At 37.0% G+C, this 17,850-nt stretch overlaps 6 protein-coding genes across 6 annotated transcripts; 2 read left to right on the top strand and 4 right to left on the bottom strand.

Annotated features, from left to right (window-relative positions):
* Window positions 1–558: 558 nt before the first annotated feature.
* On the bottom strand, window positions 559–1,785 carry PHYBLDRAFT_167449 (Homeodomain-like DNA binding domain-containing transcription factor; the record flags this gene model as incomplete). Its single annotated transcript, XM_018435641.1, has 3 exons — window positions 559–611; window positions 636–666; window positions 1,105–1,785. 3 exons carry the CDS (start codon window positions 1,783–1,785, stop codon window positions 559–561), a joined length of 765 nt encoding a protein of 254 aa, XP_018293169.1.
* A 2,592-nt stretch (window positions 1,786–4,377) lies between these two features.
* On the top strand, window positions 4,378–5,548 carry PHYBLDRAFT_167450 (Homeodomain-like DNA binding domain-containing transcription factor; the record flags this gene model as incomplete). Its single annotated transcript, XM_018435642.1, has 2 exons — window positions 4,378–5,086; window positions 5,511–5,548. 2 exons carry the CDS (start codon window positions 4,378–4,380, stop codon window positions 5,546–5,548), a joined length of 747 nt encoding a protein of 248 aa, XP_018293170.1.
* Window positions 5,549–6,429: 881 nt separating this feature from the next.
* Window positions 6,430–10,421, top strand: PHYBLDRAFT_124337 (hypothetical protein). Its single transcript, XM_018428987.1, has 15 exons — window positions 6,430–6,681; window positions 6,739–6,903; window positions 6,988–7,085; window positions 7,216–7,534; window positions 7,639–7,756; window positions 7,851–7,969; window positions 8,075–8,255; window positions 8,324–8,602; window positions 8,712–8,802; window positions 8,865–8,989; window positions 9,125–9,263; window positions 9,358–9,487; window positions 9,557–9,653; window positions 9,740–9,814; window positions 9,882–10,421. The coding sequence occupies exons 2-15, from the start codon at window positions 6,746–6,748 to the stop codon at window positions 10,281–10,283; spliced, it is 2,331 nt and encodes a 776-aa protein (XP_018293171.1). The 5' UTR covers window positions 6,430–6,681; window positions 6,739–6,745; the 3' UTR covers window positions 10,284–10,421.
* Window positions 10,422–11,639: 1,218 nt separating this feature from the next.
* PHYBLDRAFT_22886 (hypothetical protein) lies at window positions 11,640–13,592 on the bottom strand (the record flags this gene model as incomplete). The annotated part of the gene is made up of 8 exons (XM_018439791.1): window positions 11,640–11,797; window positions 11,856–11,961; window positions 12,041–12,108; window positions 12,162–12,459; window positions 12,532–12,896; window positions 12,957–13,014; window positions 13,114–13,445; window positions 13,517–13,592. The coding sequence occupies 8 exons, from the start codon at window positions 13,590–13,592 to the stop codon at window positions 11,640–11,642; spliced, it is 1,461 nt and encodes a 486-aa protein (XP_018293172.1).
* Window positions 13,593–14,292: 700 nt separating this feature from the next.
* PHYBLDRAFT_111198 (hypothetical protein) lies at window positions 14,293–14,691 on the bottom strand (the record flags this gene model as incomplete). The annotated part of the gene is made up of 2 exons (XM_018428198.1): window positions 14,293–14,508; window positions 14,596–14,691. 2 exons carry the CDS (start codon window positions 14,689–14,691, stop codon window positions 14,293–14,295), a joined length of 312 nt encoding a protein of 103 aa, XP_018293173.1.
* A 1,422-nt stretch (window positions 14,692–16,113) lies between these two features.
* Window positions 16,114–17,453, bottom strand: PHYBLDRAFT_67896 (hypothetical protein; the record flags this gene model as incomplete). Its single annotated transcript, XM_018441862.1, has 5 exons — window positions 16,114–16,467; window positions 16,570–17,031; window positions 17,081–17,158; window positions 17,261–17,350; window positions 17,421–17,453. 5 exons carry the CDS (start codon window positions 17,451–17,453, stop codon window positions 16,114–16,116), a joined length of 1,017 nt encoding a protein of 338 aa, XP_018293174.1.
* Between the last annotated feature and the right edge of the window lie 397 nt (window positions 17,454–17,850).

Here is a 17,850-nt window from a genome sequence, read left to right on the forward strand (position 1 = left end):
TTCTCTTGAGAAAGCCCAAATGTCGCCTGACTTTGCTTGGGCTGAATTCCATGGGACTGAAAGGCTGACGCTGTCACCAAAACGTCTTCGTTTTGCAGTGGTGGGTCGCCAATGGACATTAGATCAACAACAGTACTTCTGGAGGTTGCCTTTTCGAAACAAAGTCCGCTTTCATGAGCTTGGCGTGTGACCGTGGATGACTTGCATCTCTTTTTGGCTCTTGAGCGGGGAAATAGCCAATCAAACGAAGAATAACTGTAGGTCGGGGATTATAGTATGTAGTTTCCAACTGGCTGGACTGCTGGACCTATCAAAAGCTTCCAAGGGTAATGCTAAGAGCGAAATTCATACTCAGCTATGCTTATAAAAAAGAGAGCTTTCTGGCAAATTTGTCGCTTCTTAACAGAGACCCATTTAGCAGACGTAACTTGCACTATCTTTGTCTTTATTTTGACTCCCCACTAGGGGTTTCGATTGAGAGGCTGAGATTTTGCCGTGTTACAATCTTGCCACTCTGGTTTCTAAAATTACAGTTATCTGTGCTCGATAGACAACGGATCAGGAGGCCTTTCCTTGTGTTTGTCTAATGATTTTTCCGTTCACAATACGAGCTACAAATCACCTTTATTTTTTACATATACAGAGTGTTTCGAAATTATTCACGCACTTTTTGAAAAAAATTCAAGCATTAATAAAATAAAAATTCAAGCACAAAATGAAGCACATTAAAATTTATTAAATGGGTTTTCTGTTTAAGCAATCATCAAATTTCCCTACTGAATATCTACAAAAGCCTTGCAAGTCACTGGTGAGCACATTATTGCAAGCTTCCCTAATTTTGGAAGATAATGTCTCTTCCTTCAAAAGTGCTTCTCTCTTTACTTTACTTTTGCATACTGACCAAAATTGCTCAATGGGATTAAGTTCAGGTGAGTAAGGCGGAAGGTAAACGCATCCATAGCCATGGGACTCAATGTACTTTCTGATATCAACGTGGTTGTGAATGGGACAGTTGTCCATTATCAGATAATGACCTCTGAACTCTTCGTATTGATTCATTATTTGTATGGTCTCAGCTACAAAGTTAAAATAGTGTCCAGTTACCGTCCCACCTTTCCCTTTCTCTTTCTCCGGTTTTTTTATAGCTCCACCTGGTCCTTTTCTCTTCTTTGAATTTGAGGCAACAACAACTTTAGAAACCTTCAATTGCACGTTAATTACACCCAAGGGTGATATTGCCCCTATGGTAGTATGAGATGTCGCTCTCGTTTTGGGAATTTCCACTATTGGAGTCTCGCCCACTGGTGCCCATGCCATACTACGTTTCATGTCGATGTTGAAGCCCGACTCATTGATGAAAACACAATCGGTTATGTAATCTATATCAGTCTTCAGAAGTTCGGTAACCCATTGAAATCTAGCCTCTATCTTTGTATCACTGTTGCGCTCTGCAGGTCGGAAAAGAGCTCTCTTCACTGACATACCACAGTGAGCGGCGACGTATTTATAAAGGGAAGATCTCGATATGTCTAAGTTTGTGAACTGACTAGTAAGTCCATCCATCATCTCATCCAAAACAATACCTGGCTTTTGGTCAATAAGGTTTATGAGATATTTCTTTTGTTCTGAGTTTATTGTCAAAGGTCTTCCAACTGGTCTTTCATTTCCTGGTTTTCTCAAGTATAGATCTTCTCCACTCTCTATGCTTTTTTGATCTTTCGTATACCATGTTTGAGCAGTACATGGGGGTATTTTCAATTCTTTGGCAGCTCCACGAATTGACATATTCTTCTCAAATACAAGAAAATAAAACTTCTTCATATCTTCTTTCTTATATTTTCAGTATGTTCTCTCCGTCTTCTTCTCAGGTTTCGCTTCCGACTTGGAACTTGTCTCTTCGACTTTGTTCGCTTTTTTTGGTTTCTCGGGCGGTTTGAGATCCAAGTAAGAAGAGAAAGTGGTTATTGAGGTCAAGGGGTAATTCTCATTGTCAACCTCCATCTGGTATTCGATAACTTCGTTGCCATTTTCATCAGTTAACTTCCCACTGCCATCGTCAAAATAAATTGTGGCCATCTGAAAGTAACTAAGAATTCTTAGGAAAATAAAAGTGAAGTAAACGTAATAACGTTGTGCGCGATTTTTGTTTTATTAATGCTTGAAGCTTTTTTTTAGTTAGTGCTTTTAGTGCTTGATTTTTATTTTTTCAACTGCTTGAACAACATAAGACCAACCTGGACCAACCTTTTCTTAAAATCACTGTGTATGGCTTTCAAAATTTATTTTCTCTTGAATTCTTATAAATTGTCATGGATGCAAACATTTGTAAAGGCAAAATAACAAGGGACATGGCCCTCTGCATTTTTTTGCCAGGAATATAGCGAAGACAATGCAAAAATTTTGCCTAAAAAACTTGAAACCATGAAAGTTTTAGAGATTTGCTATACAAATGGCACGAATATACAGTACCCCTTTAACAATCTTGTTTTTGAAAACAAACTCCAGTCAATAGAGAAGTTCGTGGAGTCACTTTTTCAAAGAAAATTTCCTTTTTAAATCAAACTCAGTGATTTAAATAAGAAAATAATGTAACAATACAAAAATAATTTTGAAAAAGTTTTTGAAATTTTCAGATTTTCTGAAAAAGTGAGAGAACTTTTTCAACCTCTAATATCTTTCTATTTTTTATTCTAAACTAACGTTATGAAAATAGTAGAAATATACGGAACAATGTAAAGTTTTGAATATAAATCAGCAACGATATAGACAAGATCATTTTACACATTTTTGTTCACGTTTATCAACTTATCTATTTAATAAAATTTATCTAAGCAAAGCTAGCTATAGAAGCCTTAATGAGAAATTTAATATAAAGCTATTTTATCATCAAAAGAAACAAATTTTTTGAAAAAGTTTAAATCCTCGAAAGAGTTACCCTATTTGGCTTTGTGTTCTGTACAACTTTGAAAAAGTTATTCCACGAACTTCTCTAATGAATCAAAAATGGGCATAAATCCATACACTGTAGAAAAAAAGTTGCCGTAAATTCCAAAAAACGGCAACTTTCAATAAAAAACCTGCAACTTTGTTTAAACTCCTACAAACCTACCAAATATAGGGCATTTTGAGCTCTTTTTTGTTTTTTGAGATTTAATTCAAATATATTTTTTGGATTTTTAATTCAGAAAGCCATTTTAGGGGAATATCGTACGCTAAACTGCTTACAGATTACGAGGTTGAGTAAAGGGACAAACATGGCCTACAAGATTACTTATATTTTTAATCTAAACTTTAAGAAGTCTTTGCCACTAAAAAGGAATGACTGTGATTGCTTTTTAATGCAATATTTTTTTTTTTATTCTGTAAAGTCTTTTTCTTATTTCTCTTTATTTCTTTTTTTTTTCACAAGGTCTAAATTTATTAAAAGTCTCTAAAAGGAACACACTTAATAACTATGAAGGCTAGTATTAATAAAATACGAATCAGCAAAGTTGACAAAAGAAAGCAATCTGAGAAGAATTGACAGAAAAATATCTGCATCAAGTACAATTTGGTTGTCAAGATTGCTCGCATGCTCATTAGAAATCTCGGTAGATTTACAGAATTGCAAGGAATCTATCTTCTTGTTTTTCAAAAGTATGGATCAGACATGACAATGTTAACACAAAGCAGGTTTATACTCTTTGTTAAAAAGAATTAATTAAGCAATATACATACCTTCATCAATATCATAGTATCTAGACAATAGCCTTTTTTTTAGATAAAAAAATGTGAAAAGTATTATATAAAAATAGATATATGTATATTATTTAGCAACTTTATAGCTTAAACTGTTACTAAATATTATAAAAAATAGTACTTCTTCTTTCCATACTTTTTTATATTCAACTTGTATTATTTTAATCAATAAAAACTATAAAAGTCCAATATAAAACTGTGTATTTGTTGAGCCAATTATGAGAATAGAGATACCTAAAAAAAAAAGGTATAGACTTGCCATATTTAGAATATTTGATTGGATTAGATTCAAAAATAATCTGAAATTTCATAAATCATATTTGACATAATCTGAAATCTCATAAATAGTATCTGCCCAAAAGTAAGGCTTACGGGTTAATGTCTGGCATGTTATTGGCTTAGAAGAAAGTTGCAGGTTGGCAACTTTGTTGCAGGTTCGGGGTTTAAAAGCTGCCATTTCCTACAGTGCAGGTTGGTCCAGGTTGGTCTTATGTTGTTCAAGCAGTTGAAAAAATAAAAATCAAGCACTAAAAGCACTAACTAAAAAAAGCGAACAAAGTCGAAGAGACAAGTTCCAAGTCGGAAGCGAAACCTGAGAAGAAGACGGAGAGAACATACTGAAAATATAAGAAAGAAGATATGAAGAAGTTTTATTTTCTTGTATTTGAGAAGAATATGTCAATTCGTGGAGCTGCCAAAGAATTGAAAATACCCCCATGTACTGCTCAAACATGGTATACGAAAGATCAAAAAAGCATAGAGAGTGGAGAAGATCTATACTTGAGAAAACCAGGAAATGAAAGACCAGTTGGAAGACCTTTGACAATAAACTCAGAACAAAAGAAATATCTCATAAACCTTATTGACCAAAAGCCAGGTATTGTTTTGGATGAGATGATGGATGGACTTACTAGTCAGTTCACAAACTTAGACATATCGAGATCTTCCCTTTATAAATACGTCGCCGCTCACTGTGGTATGTCAGTGAAGAGAGCTCTTTTCCGACCTGCAGAGCGCAACAGTGATACAAAGATAGAGGCTAGATTTCAATGGGTTACCGAACTTCTGAAGACTGATATAGATTACATAACCGATTGTGTTTTCATCAATGAGTCGGGCTTCAACATCGACATGAAACGTAGTATGGCATGGGCACCAGTGGGCGAGACTCCAATAGTGGAAATTCCCAAAACGAGAGCGACATCTCATACTACCATAGGGGCAATATCACCCTTGGGTGTAATTAACGTGCAATTGAAGGTTTCTAAAGTTGTTGTTGCCTCAAATTCAAAGAAGAGAAAAGGACCAGGTGGAGCTATAAAAAAACCGGAGAAAGAGAAAGGGAAAGGTGGGACGGTAACTGGACACTATTTTAACTTTGTAGCTGAGACCATACAAATAATGAATCAATACGAAGAGTTCAGAGGTCATTATCTGATAATGGACAACTGTCCCATTCACAACCACGTTGATATCAGAAAGTACATTGAGTCCCATGGCTATGGATGCGTTTACCTTCCGCCTTACTCACCTGAACTTAATCCCATTGAGCAATTTTGGTCAGTATGCAAAAGTAAAGTAAAGAGAGAAGCACTTTTGAAGGAAGAGACATTATCTTCCAAAATTAGGGAAGCTTGCAATAATGTGCTCACCAGTGACTTGCAAGGCTTTTGTAGATATTCAGTAGGGAAATTTGATGATTGCTTAAACAGAAAACCCATTTAATAAATTTTAATGTGCTTCATTTTGTGCTTGAATTTTTATTTTATTAGAGAACCCGTTGGGATGTGATATTTTCAAAGACTGCTAAAAAAGAATTATTAGTGAAACCCAGTCAAAAAAAAGAAAAACTCAACCACAGTTGATGAAAACATAAGTACTGTGACAAACATAAGAGAGATACATCTTAATAAACTTGGCTTTCCAAGACTTTTTCTCTTAAGTAGATATATAGAGACGACTCTTGACTATATTATGTTTATGTTTGAAGGTAAAGAAACGAGCTCAATTCTTAATAAAAACTTGGTGATGAAATGGAGTGAAAAACTAGAAAACCCCCAATTTTTCACTCCATTTCATCACTAAATGGCCTCCTTCAGTAAAATTTTACATCTTTTCATTGGAATTTCAATAGCCGCGTAAAGCAAAAGTGAGTGAAAATTCTAAATTTTTACTCGACAACGGGTTCTCTATTAATGCTTGAATTTTTTTCAAAAAGTGCGTGAATAATTTCGAAACACCCTGTGCGTAATATATGTGTTTAATTATTTATATTATAAGGCAGTGAAATAAACTAAAAATGAATGAAAATCAAATGTCAAAAGGAAAGAGAATATATATGTTTGTATGTATATTCTTTTATTATGTTCCTTGTTGAGACACAAATAAGCGAGACTTATTAAGCATATATTGATATGCCTGTTTAGTGTTCTAGTAATCAAGGTACATTAATGTTTAGAAAATAATTAAAGAAACTCTTATTAATATAGCAGTAAGCTGTAGCTTAGAAAAGTGTGTAAATTTGCTCGGGTGAGAAATGGTTCTTTTGAACGGAAGACGGAAGAGTAAATTCACATGCAACACTGTCAACTGCAAAAGAGTGATGTCACTGAGTGGATCATTGGGTCCTAATTAAAGCTACACTGCAAGTTTAATCGCCCCCAAGCCTAAAACATCTCTCCTCTTCTCCCTCGCCTCACCTCACCTCACTTCAGTTTAACTAAACTTAGCTCAACTTAACTCAACTTAACTCTTCCTCTTTCCCATTTTATTCAACCCCCTTTTTTTTTATATTTTTTTAAAGAAAAAAAAGAAGACACAAAGATAATCTCAGACACATATATCTTTGAACATATTCTTCTTTTCTCTCTTTTTCTCTTTCTCTTAAAAGCAACCAAACGACTGAACTTCTTTTAGTAAAAATAATAATAATAATAGGATTAAGTGAGTTAAATACAGGAATATACCAAAAATATATGGTTGCTGACAAAGTTGTCATAGACCAACCATGGACAGTGTTGTACCTGACAATAGCGTGAGCACCGCACAGCCCTCAAACCCAGTCTCAAAGAACAGCACAACTTCTAATGCCATCATTGAAAGTTGGGATGAGGACATTGAACCTATCTCGCGTCTCCAGATTGTGGATGAAGACCAAAAGTTTACGTAAGACACCTTTGTGACTGACAACTTTAAAAAATGAGATGGCAGACCAAGAAGCTTATTATTATGTGCTCTGGTGTACTTTAGAGAGAACCTTCCTGAATATATGGGCAAATGGGGTTTGGCAGAAGCTGGATTTAACTACAATGTTGTAGCTGTGTTTGGTTCCCAGAGTACCGGCAAAAGTAAGTTACAGGAGAATACATCCAGGTTTATGTCTACCAAGAAAGAAAGAAAAAATACGCATGATTGTGGGTATTATTTTACAACCTAAAACTATCTTTGTTTGGCCCTTTCTTCGATTATCATCAACAGGTACACTTCTTAATAAGCTGTTCGGAACCGGGTTTGATGTTATGGACGAGACCCAGCGTAGTCAGACCACAAAGGGTATTTGGATCTCGCGTGGTCGAGGCATGCATGTTGTGGTCATGGATGTGGAAGGAACTGACGGAAGAGAGCGCGGTGAGGACCAAGATTTTGAACGCAAATCTGCTCTCTTCTCCATGGCTACCAGCGAAGTCATCATTCTTAATCTGTGGGAGCACCAAGTCGGTCTCTATCACGGTGCCAACATGGGTCTCCTCAAGACTGTCTTTGAAGTTAATCTGCAACTTTTCCAAAACCAAAAGGGGTAAGCTGCGTCTTTGTGTAATGTGTGTACTGAAAAACACTAAAAGCAACAAACATTTGCGCGCATGTATGTTTGTGTGTGTGTATGTGTGTGAACAAAAACAGCAAGGAAAAAACCCTCATTTTGATCGTTATCCGTGACCATGTCGGTGCTACCCCTTTAGAGAACCTTTCCAAGACTCTCCAAGCAGATCTTGAGAAGATCTGGGCTGGTGTGTCAAAGGTAAGTTTGTGTGTCTTTTTTTGTTTGGTTCCCAGAATCAAAAGGCTGTATTTAACTGAACCCCGTCAATTTTTTTTTTTTTTTATCTTTGTAGCCCGAGGGCCTTGAAGATTGCAAGATCCATGACTATTTTGATTTTATGTACACCGGTCTTCCTCACAAGGTTCTCCTTCCGGAAAAGTTTGATGAAGAAGTTGCCAAGCTTCGTACAAGGTATATATATATATATAATAATAATAATAATAATAATAATTATCCAAACTATAAAAATCATCCGTTTCTGGGGTAACATTTATTGATGATCAAACCTGTATGCAGATTCAATGACCCTAAAGACCCCAATTACGTTTTCCGTCCCCAATATCACAAGCGTATTCCAGCAGATGGCTACCACATATATGCTTCTGGTATTTGGGACACGATTCTCACCAACAAGGATCTTGATCTCCCCACTCAGCAAGAACTCCTGGCTCAGTACAGATGTGACGAAATCTCAAATGTAAAATGGAAACAAGGAGGCAAACGTCTAAAAAAACACAAACTAATACTGATATCTCGGAAAACAAGGCTGCCTATGAGGTTTTCTTACAACAAATCGCTCCTTTCAGATCCCCTATTGTCGAAAAAGGACAAACTATCCCAGAGCTTGGCGAACAGTTGTTAAGTATCCGTAGCGAAGCGTTGCAGACTTTTGATAAGAATGCTTCACGCTACCATCAAGGCGTCTATCAGAAGAAGCGAGCTGACATGCTCACAAAACTCAACACCCAACTTAATGTACTTTATGTTGGACAACTTAAGAATCTCCACAAGAAGGCGATCACAATGTTTGAGGAGAGGCTCAAGGTAACTAAAAGAGAGAGAACGAGAGAGAGAAGACGGGCTAGTGGAATGCTTAGTTACTTGTTTATGTACATATTCCAGCATTCGCTAATAATGATTGGTACTAATATAGACCGAGCTAAAGAAACCTTCATACAACTTTGCAGAGGTTGTTGAAGCTGGCTTAAAAGAATCAAACGAGTACTTCTTGAAGGGTGCTAAAGGTACGAAAATTTACAGGATGCAAAAAAAGGGGTAAAAAACTCAATATTATATTTAATACTAGAAATCATTTTACCCGACACCGATTGGTCCTACAGTCATGAACACAGTCTTTTGGAAGAAGAATTTGGAGAGGTCTCTAGTCGTGCTCGTTCAGAAGAATTCAGAAAGATGAGCAAAGCCTTGTCGGTAAGTCCTATTACATAAAAAAATGCCTATGAATTTTGGGTTTCACGTGGGCTTTGAGCTTATTATATATTGTTTGGGCATTTTCTCATGGTCACGTACCTTTATTTTGAATTACGTGTATCAATTTATATACAGAAACAAGTAGAGACTGAGCTGTCTGAGCCAGTATCACTTGCGCTCAACAACCCTAAACCCGGGATGTGGCAAAATATTATCGATGCTTACAAGAAGACAGTCGATAGTGGAGAAAAGGTTTTGACCCAAAAGGCCAAGAGTAAGTATTGTCATTACTACTGCTACTGCTATTACTATTATTGTTATTATTTTGGCTGATTTTTTTTGAAACTCACAATTCTGCATACAACTAGGTTTCAACTCGTCTAAAGAAGAGCTTGATGATTCTCGTGCCAATTTAAAACAGCAGGCGTGGGTTGTGTTGCGTAAAAAGGTTGACGAGGAATTGGCTGATAGTATGATATTGCTCAAACTACGAAACAGGTAAAACATTTATTATTATTATTTAGATATAATATGCGTCGAGAGTGTTAGTACTAAACACTTTATCAGTTTTGAGGAGAAGTTTAGATACGACGAGCATGGTCTTCCTCGTGTCTGGAAGCCTTCTGATGATATCGATTTACATTTTAAGCGTGCAAGAGATGCTGTAAGTTAAATAAATGTTATTTGGATGTATACATGTATACATGTATACATGTATTTATGTATTTATGTAACATGCAACTGTAATAGGCTCTGGATCTTATCCCTCTTTTTGCAAAAATTGAATTGGAAGACGGGTCCACATTCAAATTGGAATCCACAGAGGTATATGGCACTCACGTCGCGTATTTGGGAATATACTAACCAAAGCACTATATACATTCGATCGTAGGACTTTGATTACCAACAATCATTGATTGTCCTTAGTGAAGCCAAGCAGATTGATATATCCAACCGCTTTAAGCGTGAATCTGATCCTTTTTACCTGGAAGCCAAGCGTTCTGTGGTGGCTACGACTGCCAAGATACCCATGTGGCTTATTGTTGTCATGATTGCTTTGGGCTGGAACGAGTTTATGACCATCATCAAAAGCCCTATCTACCTGGTGTTGTTTGTTATGTGTGTTGCTGGTGGCTACGTTGTATATGCTCTCAACTTGTGGGGTCCTCTTGAACGCATTATATCTGCAGTTGTGGGAGAGGCGACGAGGATGGCCAAAGAGCGTGTAGCGGAGGGAGTGGAGAAGGTGCGAGAACAGACAGATGACAAGAAGTTAACACCTGTAAAGGCATAGATGAAAACATAAATTGTGGAAAGATGGACCTAAACAGCACAAATGATACCAATCTCTTTCACTTTATACATAACAAATAAAGAATATAGTGTTTTATTTATTCCACTTATTACAACAACAACAAAAAATTGATCGTGTAAAGAAGTCTTTGCTAACTAAAAAAAAATTCAAGGCTATATTTTATTGAGTTAAAACAAATTGTCTGATATATAAATAAGTAATTTTATATGACTTTTGATGCAGTGAAAATCAAGCCATTATAAACCTTTTCTTTAAAAAAATAGCTTAGATAGTAAATAATAAAAAGGGAGAGATTAATCTTTCGATTACACAAAGTACTTTTTTGGGAAGTAGAAGGAGTATTGAGGCTTCATAGTAATCGTTGCTTAGATACACATAAAATACAAATCATTCCATTGAACTTTTTATATATTTGTGTTTATGGATTGTTGTTGGAATACGAATAAAAGTCTTATTAAATATAAAGATAATAAATGCAAATAAAAAAATTAATGGCTTAGTAAGTGTATATGTGTGATGTACAACACCAGTCACACCACTTAAAAAACTAATCGCCTTTATTTGATTTTAGCTTTTAGTTTGGCTTTTATTTTCATTTTTTTAATATATAAAAAATAGTGTAAAGTTAAGAATGAAATGTCGATGATATGGTTTGGCCGACAGTAATTGCCACGTAGTAGCTACATTTAGGCACAGGAATATATCAAAGCGACCCTCCTAAGAATCAAACCTTCCTCCGAACACCAGTGCAAGCACCTTAGCTCAAGGATTCCAGAGAGACTCTACGTTGGAGACCCGTTATTCGTACTTAACATTCGCTTGCGAATATACACAGATTAGTTGTAGGTCATCCCTCGCTTCCGCCCTATAGCAATCCGAAGATTACGCCAGGGTTTCCACTGTGGAATTCCTTCTGTGCCCACTAAAAGGCGAATGAGAAAGTGTAAGGAAAAAAGAGAGGGCGCACCCAGACCCTCATTTTATATCTTTTTTTCTCTTTCTCTCTCTTTCTTCCCTGGCCTATTAGCTGTCGTATAAATTAAATCTCAGAATTAGTACTCCCAAAAAAAATTAATCCATATTTTTTGGGACTGCTGTGACTTTTTGTTTTCACTACCAGATATTCCGTCCCATTCTGTGATTTTCTGAAAGTGACACAAGATACTATGGATGGGAGGAAATAAGTCATGGAAAAGCATTTGCATACTTGATATCTTTGATCCGGAAAAAAGAATAGGATTTAAAAGATATTAAGATATAGTAATTTATTAATTTATGAATTTATTATACAAAGTTGGGATATAATGTGTACGATGGCTATATGATAAGTTAAGGTTAATTGGCATGCTTTTCGTTCTTTGTTTTTTGATCCATAGAATCATTGGAACGATCAAAGCTGGAAAAAGAGGTTGAATCTAAAGGTTTTCCACAACCAAATATCTCGTCGATTTCTTCCAAGGACTTGCCCTTTGTCTCAACAAAAGTAAAGTAGACTACAGGCCGAGTACGAATTAGTGACAAGTTAATATAAAAACTAAAATAAAATCTTACCGACTACCAAAGCAACTAAACACCAGGCAGCGTAAAAGAGATAAGTGGCCCAACCAATCTTCTCAAGAAGAGGAGGGGTCCAAAGACCAACCGCAAAATTACACAACTAAATAATTGAATAAAGAAATATTTAATAAAAGCTATATATATATAAATATTGTATATATATATATATATATGCTTACCCAGTTTGATGAAACAGCAAGAGACATACCCTTGGCTCTTGTGCGCATAGGAAAGATTTCGGCAGGGTCTAAATTATAGAATATAAATATGCGTGTAGATTAAAGAGTAAAATCAACTTACAGAGCCAGTCAAGACATGCCCAAGTTACGCCAAAAGTAAACACATAAATCATAGTGAATACAATCACAAGGATAGCAGATGTGAGACCAAGGGAGACCTTGTTGAATACAGCCATCAGGATCAGCCAGACAATCATAGTCAGACTTCCTCCCATAAACAAAGGACGACGACCGGCTTTGTCAACCAGAACAGCAGCAACAAGTGCACCAACAAAATAAACAAGGGCCGTAAAACCAGCAAAGAGAATAGTAATGTTTCCCTTTCCTAGGACAGTTTCGTACATTTTTGGTGCATAGTACTAAGAATAAAAAAAAAATATTAGCCACAATTTATACAAGTTAATATGATAAATAGAATTTAGTAAACTTACAGTGACAATGTTGATGCCCTGAAGTTGGCCAAAGGCTTGAACAGCAATAGCTATAAAAGAACGGCGTTTATGAACAGTGAGCATTTCCAGCCAGCTAGCCTCTCCAAGAGTGCGTTCATAAGTAACAGCCTCAATGATATCGTTATGTTCTCTGCAAACGGTTGGGTCAGTCATAGGCTTTCCATGGAGATTTGCCAGAACTTGCAGGGCAGCGTCGTTTTTTTCCTTGGTAACCAAGAAGCGAGGAGACTCAGGGAGAGCCAGACAGCCAGCAGCGAGGATGACTGCAAACACACATTGTAGGAGAAGTGGGCCACGGAAAGACCATTCGCTTTGAAGAAAGGAAAAACCGTAATCGATAAAGGCTAGACGAATGGTCGTTAGATAAATTTAAGATTGAATACAATAGGCTGTTTAACTTGTACCTGATGACATATAACCGAACATGTTCACAGACATGCCCAAGACGGTGACACGACCTCTCTAAATAAGTTTTTGGTTCTTTAGTTTTTCTTTTTTTTTAAAAAAAAAGTGATAGGTAATAAATAAATAAAGAAAAATAAGGTGGGTGAATATTCTTACATTATGGGCACGACTGAGTTCAGCAGTGTAAACAGGTAGGACAGTACTGAGAAAACCGATACCAAAGCCAGCAATCAGTCGACCAAACATTAACTCCACCATTTTACTAGCTGCTGTCTGGAGAACACCACCGACAATGAAAATCAACGATCCGACCATAATTGTCCATTTACGGCCGTATGTATCCATCACCCAACTTGCGGGGTAGGCAGTAAACCAAGCACCGAGTTCAAAGATGGCTACCACTAGGCCTTGCATTGTCGCATTTGGCTGGTTAAATATTGCGAGCCAGCTTTCATTGACCAAGATTCCAGACATGACTCCCTGATCATCTTTGATCCAGAAATTGAAAGCATAATATAAGAGTCTGATGGGTCAATAGAAAACCATATATTATACATACATCCAAAAAGAAATTGTCCCAGCGAAGCAAAGCATGCAACTGAGTAAAGAAGAGTAGCTCCTTGTATTTTGCCCATGTTATTATTAGAAGAAGAAGAAGATGTATAGACTTTGAAAGATTGTGTTCAGCACCTTATATATATATATGTATGTATGTATTTTTTGAAGGAGATCTAACGTCAGACAGATGACAATTCCAGTTCTTTCTCACACTTCAGAATGTGTACAAAAGTACGGGGTACCATCAAAAAAATAACAATACAGCATGAACATATCGAATGGGAAAGTGGGGTTGACATAATCATCTACAAAGTCAACTCCCAGCCGATCTCATAGTTAAGCTCCTTTTTCGTAAGTAGATTCCATAAAAGGCAATCCAAAGATAAAACCTCATTTGTAAAACTTCCTCACGTCCGAACCCGCTTTCACCATCCATTAATGTAAATAGCTATTTATCAGATCCAAAACCTATACTAGACCATAATAAACTACCTTTGGCCAGCCCATTAATTTAAATCTATTATATAGCTTCACGACAATAAATCAATAATTGTATGTTTACTGCGTGCGTGTGTGTGTGTTTATGTGTTTATGTATGTGTACAAAGTTGTATAAATCATCCGCTCTCTTTCTTCACGCCATGGTTTGGACTCTGCTGGGATTTGGCCAGATTAACTGCCTGGACTTTACTTTGATGACTGGCAGGAATATTGGGTTTTCTGAGGGTCCTGATGTCGTCTGATGCAAAGCCAGGCACACGAATGTTCCAATTTCGTTCTATATTTTAACAAACAGAAATGTATATGTATATACGTCCCTCATCAATATCCTTTCTAAGAAAATTTCCTTCCTATCTATTTTAATTCTCCTTGATCTACCTAAATGAAGCTGAAGGTCTTTTACTTCCAATGTGTCTGTTTTACGATGCTTAGCTAGCCGGCATGCGAATGAAGTCACAGATTCAATAAACTCATCAGCAATTTCCAATAAGATCTGCATCAAATGCACACAGATAGAAAGATATAGATATATAAATTTAATATGTAAATTTGGGTATATTTGTGAGCACAATGGACTTACATCCTCTACTTCAGGTTCAAGTCGTTCATCAGGATCAATCTGACCTACTAATTCCTGAATCTTACGCTTGGCCAGCACGCGTGTTCCACTATCCATATCAAGAGTAGCAGTAGACGATTTTTGTGCCATGGTGGCAGTAGTGGAAGTAAAAGGAGTTGATGAAGTAGAGCCAACGTTGCTACCCCCACTTCCACTGTTACCAACACCCGAGGGGTTGTTTGTTCCAGTGTTATTAGCAGTAGTAGGTACTGTTGATGTTACAGAGCCAGAAGTAACTGTAGCAGGAAAGGTGAACATGCCTTTGTTTGCTCCAGGTGTCGAGGGTTGCTTTGCGGCTGCAAGAGCTGATGCGAGAATCGGATTCGGTGTGTTGGCGAGAGAGTTTGATGGAGTCATTTGTCTCGGGGATGAGGCAGCGGTTGTTTGAGGTGAGGAGGGTACGGATCCGATTTTGTTGAGCATTTGCTGCTGCTGGGCCACATTGCCTACAAAAACAACAGTGGGTTTACATCATGCTACCGGTCTCTATCCGATCTCATGATCTTACGCAATTGTGTATTGACATATACTGGTTGCTGCTGTTGGTTGTATGCAGGCGAGCCAGGTGCAGACGACATGCTCATTCCATCAACCATTGAGGATGTGGAAGGAGATGTTGTTCCTGCACCGGCTGGTGAAGGCATTCCATGTTGTTGGGCTAGTACGCGTTGCTGCATGTTCTGTACTGCCAACTGTGGTGTGAGATTGTTGAGAAATGCTTGATAGATTGTAACGCGTGCTTGGAGACTTTGCTCTTGTAACCGATAGCGCTCTTTTTCTTCATGTGAAATGTCATTACGCTCGATTTGTTGGCGTATAGCTACGAGGTTGCTGTTATATAATTCGACCGCCTTTTGGTATTCCTGCATAATCTGAGGCGTCTGTTGCATTTGCTGCATCAGGTTGGGTGGAACGTTTGATGCCATGACGAACCAAGAAAACAAAGAAGAGAGCGAGCTGTTTGAAGACAGCGCCACCAGAGGTGAGGGGGAGGAGGAGGAATGGTGCCGGTGACTGTTTAAGTTTTTGGGAAATCATTAGGCAGCAACCTATTGTTGTGGATTGCCACAGACGCATGAACGAGTCAAAATACAATAAAATAAAAATAAAATTATAAGCTATTGGTCCAGTTAGCTTCAACATTCTATCAATGCGGTTAATTGGAAGCCAAATGTATTGAAACTTCTTTATTATAAATGCAGGACTTTGTGAGTATAAAACATTGAATTTAAACTAGACATAAGCCAACTGTTTTGTTGTATCATAATGGCATGTACACTATATGTGTATATTAATTTAAAGATATATATGTATATATATTAAAATGTATTGTTATTATATTATTAATAAATAAAGTACATGATAATATAGGGGAAGTTGGAAATATACTTTGTTTAAAGCTGTACGATGTGTAATCCACAAGTATGATGAAAATGAAAAAAAAGAGAAATGAGGGAGGGGGTATGGATGATGTATGGTTTAAAGGGATTGTTTCTTTTGCTTGCGCTGTTTCTCGGTTTTTCTTCGGACAGCACCTTCAAACCCGGCACGTCCTCCTTTTTGCTTCTTTTTATGGTCAGAAGAGGATTTAGGCCCAAAATGGCGTTTTGGATTGTCTTGTTTTGGATGAGGTAGAATCTCTTTAGTGGAAAAACCATGTTCAACCTTGTGAATATTTTTAAGGGTTTCTTTGGTTAAAGGTAAATCTTTGATGTTGCTATTGGTAGCTAATGGGTCTTTAATGGACGATGTGTCCTTTGTATGAAGAGTGTTTGTAGGAACGCTATTAGATGGCTTGACATCGATTGTAGAATCTTTTGGTGGCTGTGATACCTGTTGTATATTACATAGATATATTATCAAAGAAAGAAAAATAGAGGGTATGATTAGATCAAGTAAGGTGCAATAGACATGCTTATTACAAAGCAAACTTACCGATGAAAGAGTAGTTCTAGTAAGCTGAATTGGTTTGTATAGAAGTGCAAGTGCTCTAGCTTTACTTTTTTCTGCTTTTATTCTCTTCTGATCCTCCTTCCATTTCAATTGTTTAGCCAGCACTTCCTCTCTGCTTCGTGCTTTTGGTGTATCTGATCCGGGTGCATTTCTTTTTTGTCTCAAAGCAACAATTCTTTGATGAAGCTGATTGCGCAGCTCAGTAGTGTCTTTGTTTCGCATAGGCTGCAGAATGTCGGCCTGTACAGCCATCGGCAGGGTCATTGTGTGTTTACAGGCATTGAAGTTTTGATCAAAGGGGTCGAAATCACAACTATTCACGCTGCTAGCCACACTGCTTGTAATACTGCTCGCTACGCTGCTGGCTACAGAAGCTGTATCACAGTCAACGTCGGTGCTCGCGTCGGTTTCTTCTGCCCATAGTTTCTCGGCCTTTGAGCGCTGCTAGAGATGATCAGGACAGGGACAAAAACATTAAAGAGAATGTCCGTACCTTTCTCTTCTTCTGGGCATGTCTCAAGGCGTGCTCGCTCTGTCGCTTCCGCTTGTTGTGCATATATTTGGATTCATTCTGTTCGCAATGAGCAGATGAGATATTAATTTCTCTCGATCAAGTACTAATCTCGGACCACAAGAGGAGCTATCACACAGACACAAAGGTATTGACACCTACATGAGCTTTCTCTTGCTTTACTGTCAAATAGTTTGTGGGTATGAGTTGAAGTAAAGTTTCAAAGGTTCGAGAGTGAGCTGAAAGACGTGCCTATAATAGTAAAAAGTTTAGTTTGATAGAATGCAGAAGAGGTAGGGGGTTTGTTTAATAAAGAGCTTACATTCAGACTGTCCAGCAGCTGTTCATGTACCATATTACAAGTAAAAGAAAATATGTATATGTTAAAATATTAAAAAAAAAAAAGAAAGGGGAAAATGAAATGAAAATGAAAAAAAAAAAGATTTGAACTAAAGCTTTTTTTTGGACAACATTTTAAACTGGCGATTAAAATTAGCACTACTTTAAACACAGAAAAAGGTATTTCGTGATGGTGGATCTAATATGAGTTTCAAATGAACAGAGAAAACAAAACAAGCTCCTACTGTAAGACTGTGGCTTTTTATAATGTTCATATTGAGATATTTGGTTCAATATATAAAAGTCACATAAAACAATGAAATAGTTTAAGTCATTTTTTTTAATTGTTTCATTTTGATTTGTACAAAAATATGAATGGGTTACTGCTACACAAGATCTTCTTTTTTTATATA

The sequence above is a fragment of the Phycomyces blakesleeanus genome, assembly GCF_001638985.1.
Source record: "Phycomyces blakesleeanus NRRL 1555(-) unplaced genomic scaffold PHYBLscaffold_8, whole genome shotgun sequence".
Taxonomy (NCBI): Eukaryota; Fungi; Mucoromycota; class Mucoromycetes; order Mucorales; family Phycomycetaceae; genus Phycomyces; species Phycomyces blakesleeanus.

What these genes read in the sequence shown, in the direction of transcription:
- PHYBLDRAFT_124337 (XM_018428987.1), top strand. Translation starts at nt 6,746, where the DNA reads ATGGACAGTGTTGTACCTGACAATAGCGTGAGCACCGCACAGCCCTCA. An exon ending in GATGTGACGAAATCTCAAAT is followed by an intron (nt 8,256 to 8,323) that starts GTAAAATGGAAA and finishes TCGGAAAACAAG; the next exon opens with GCTGCCTATGAGGTTTTCTT. An exon ending in TCAAATTGGAATCCACAGAG is followed by an intron (nt 9,815 to 9,881) that starts GTATATGGCACT and finishes ATTCGATCGTAG; the next exon opens with GACTTTGATTACCAACAATC.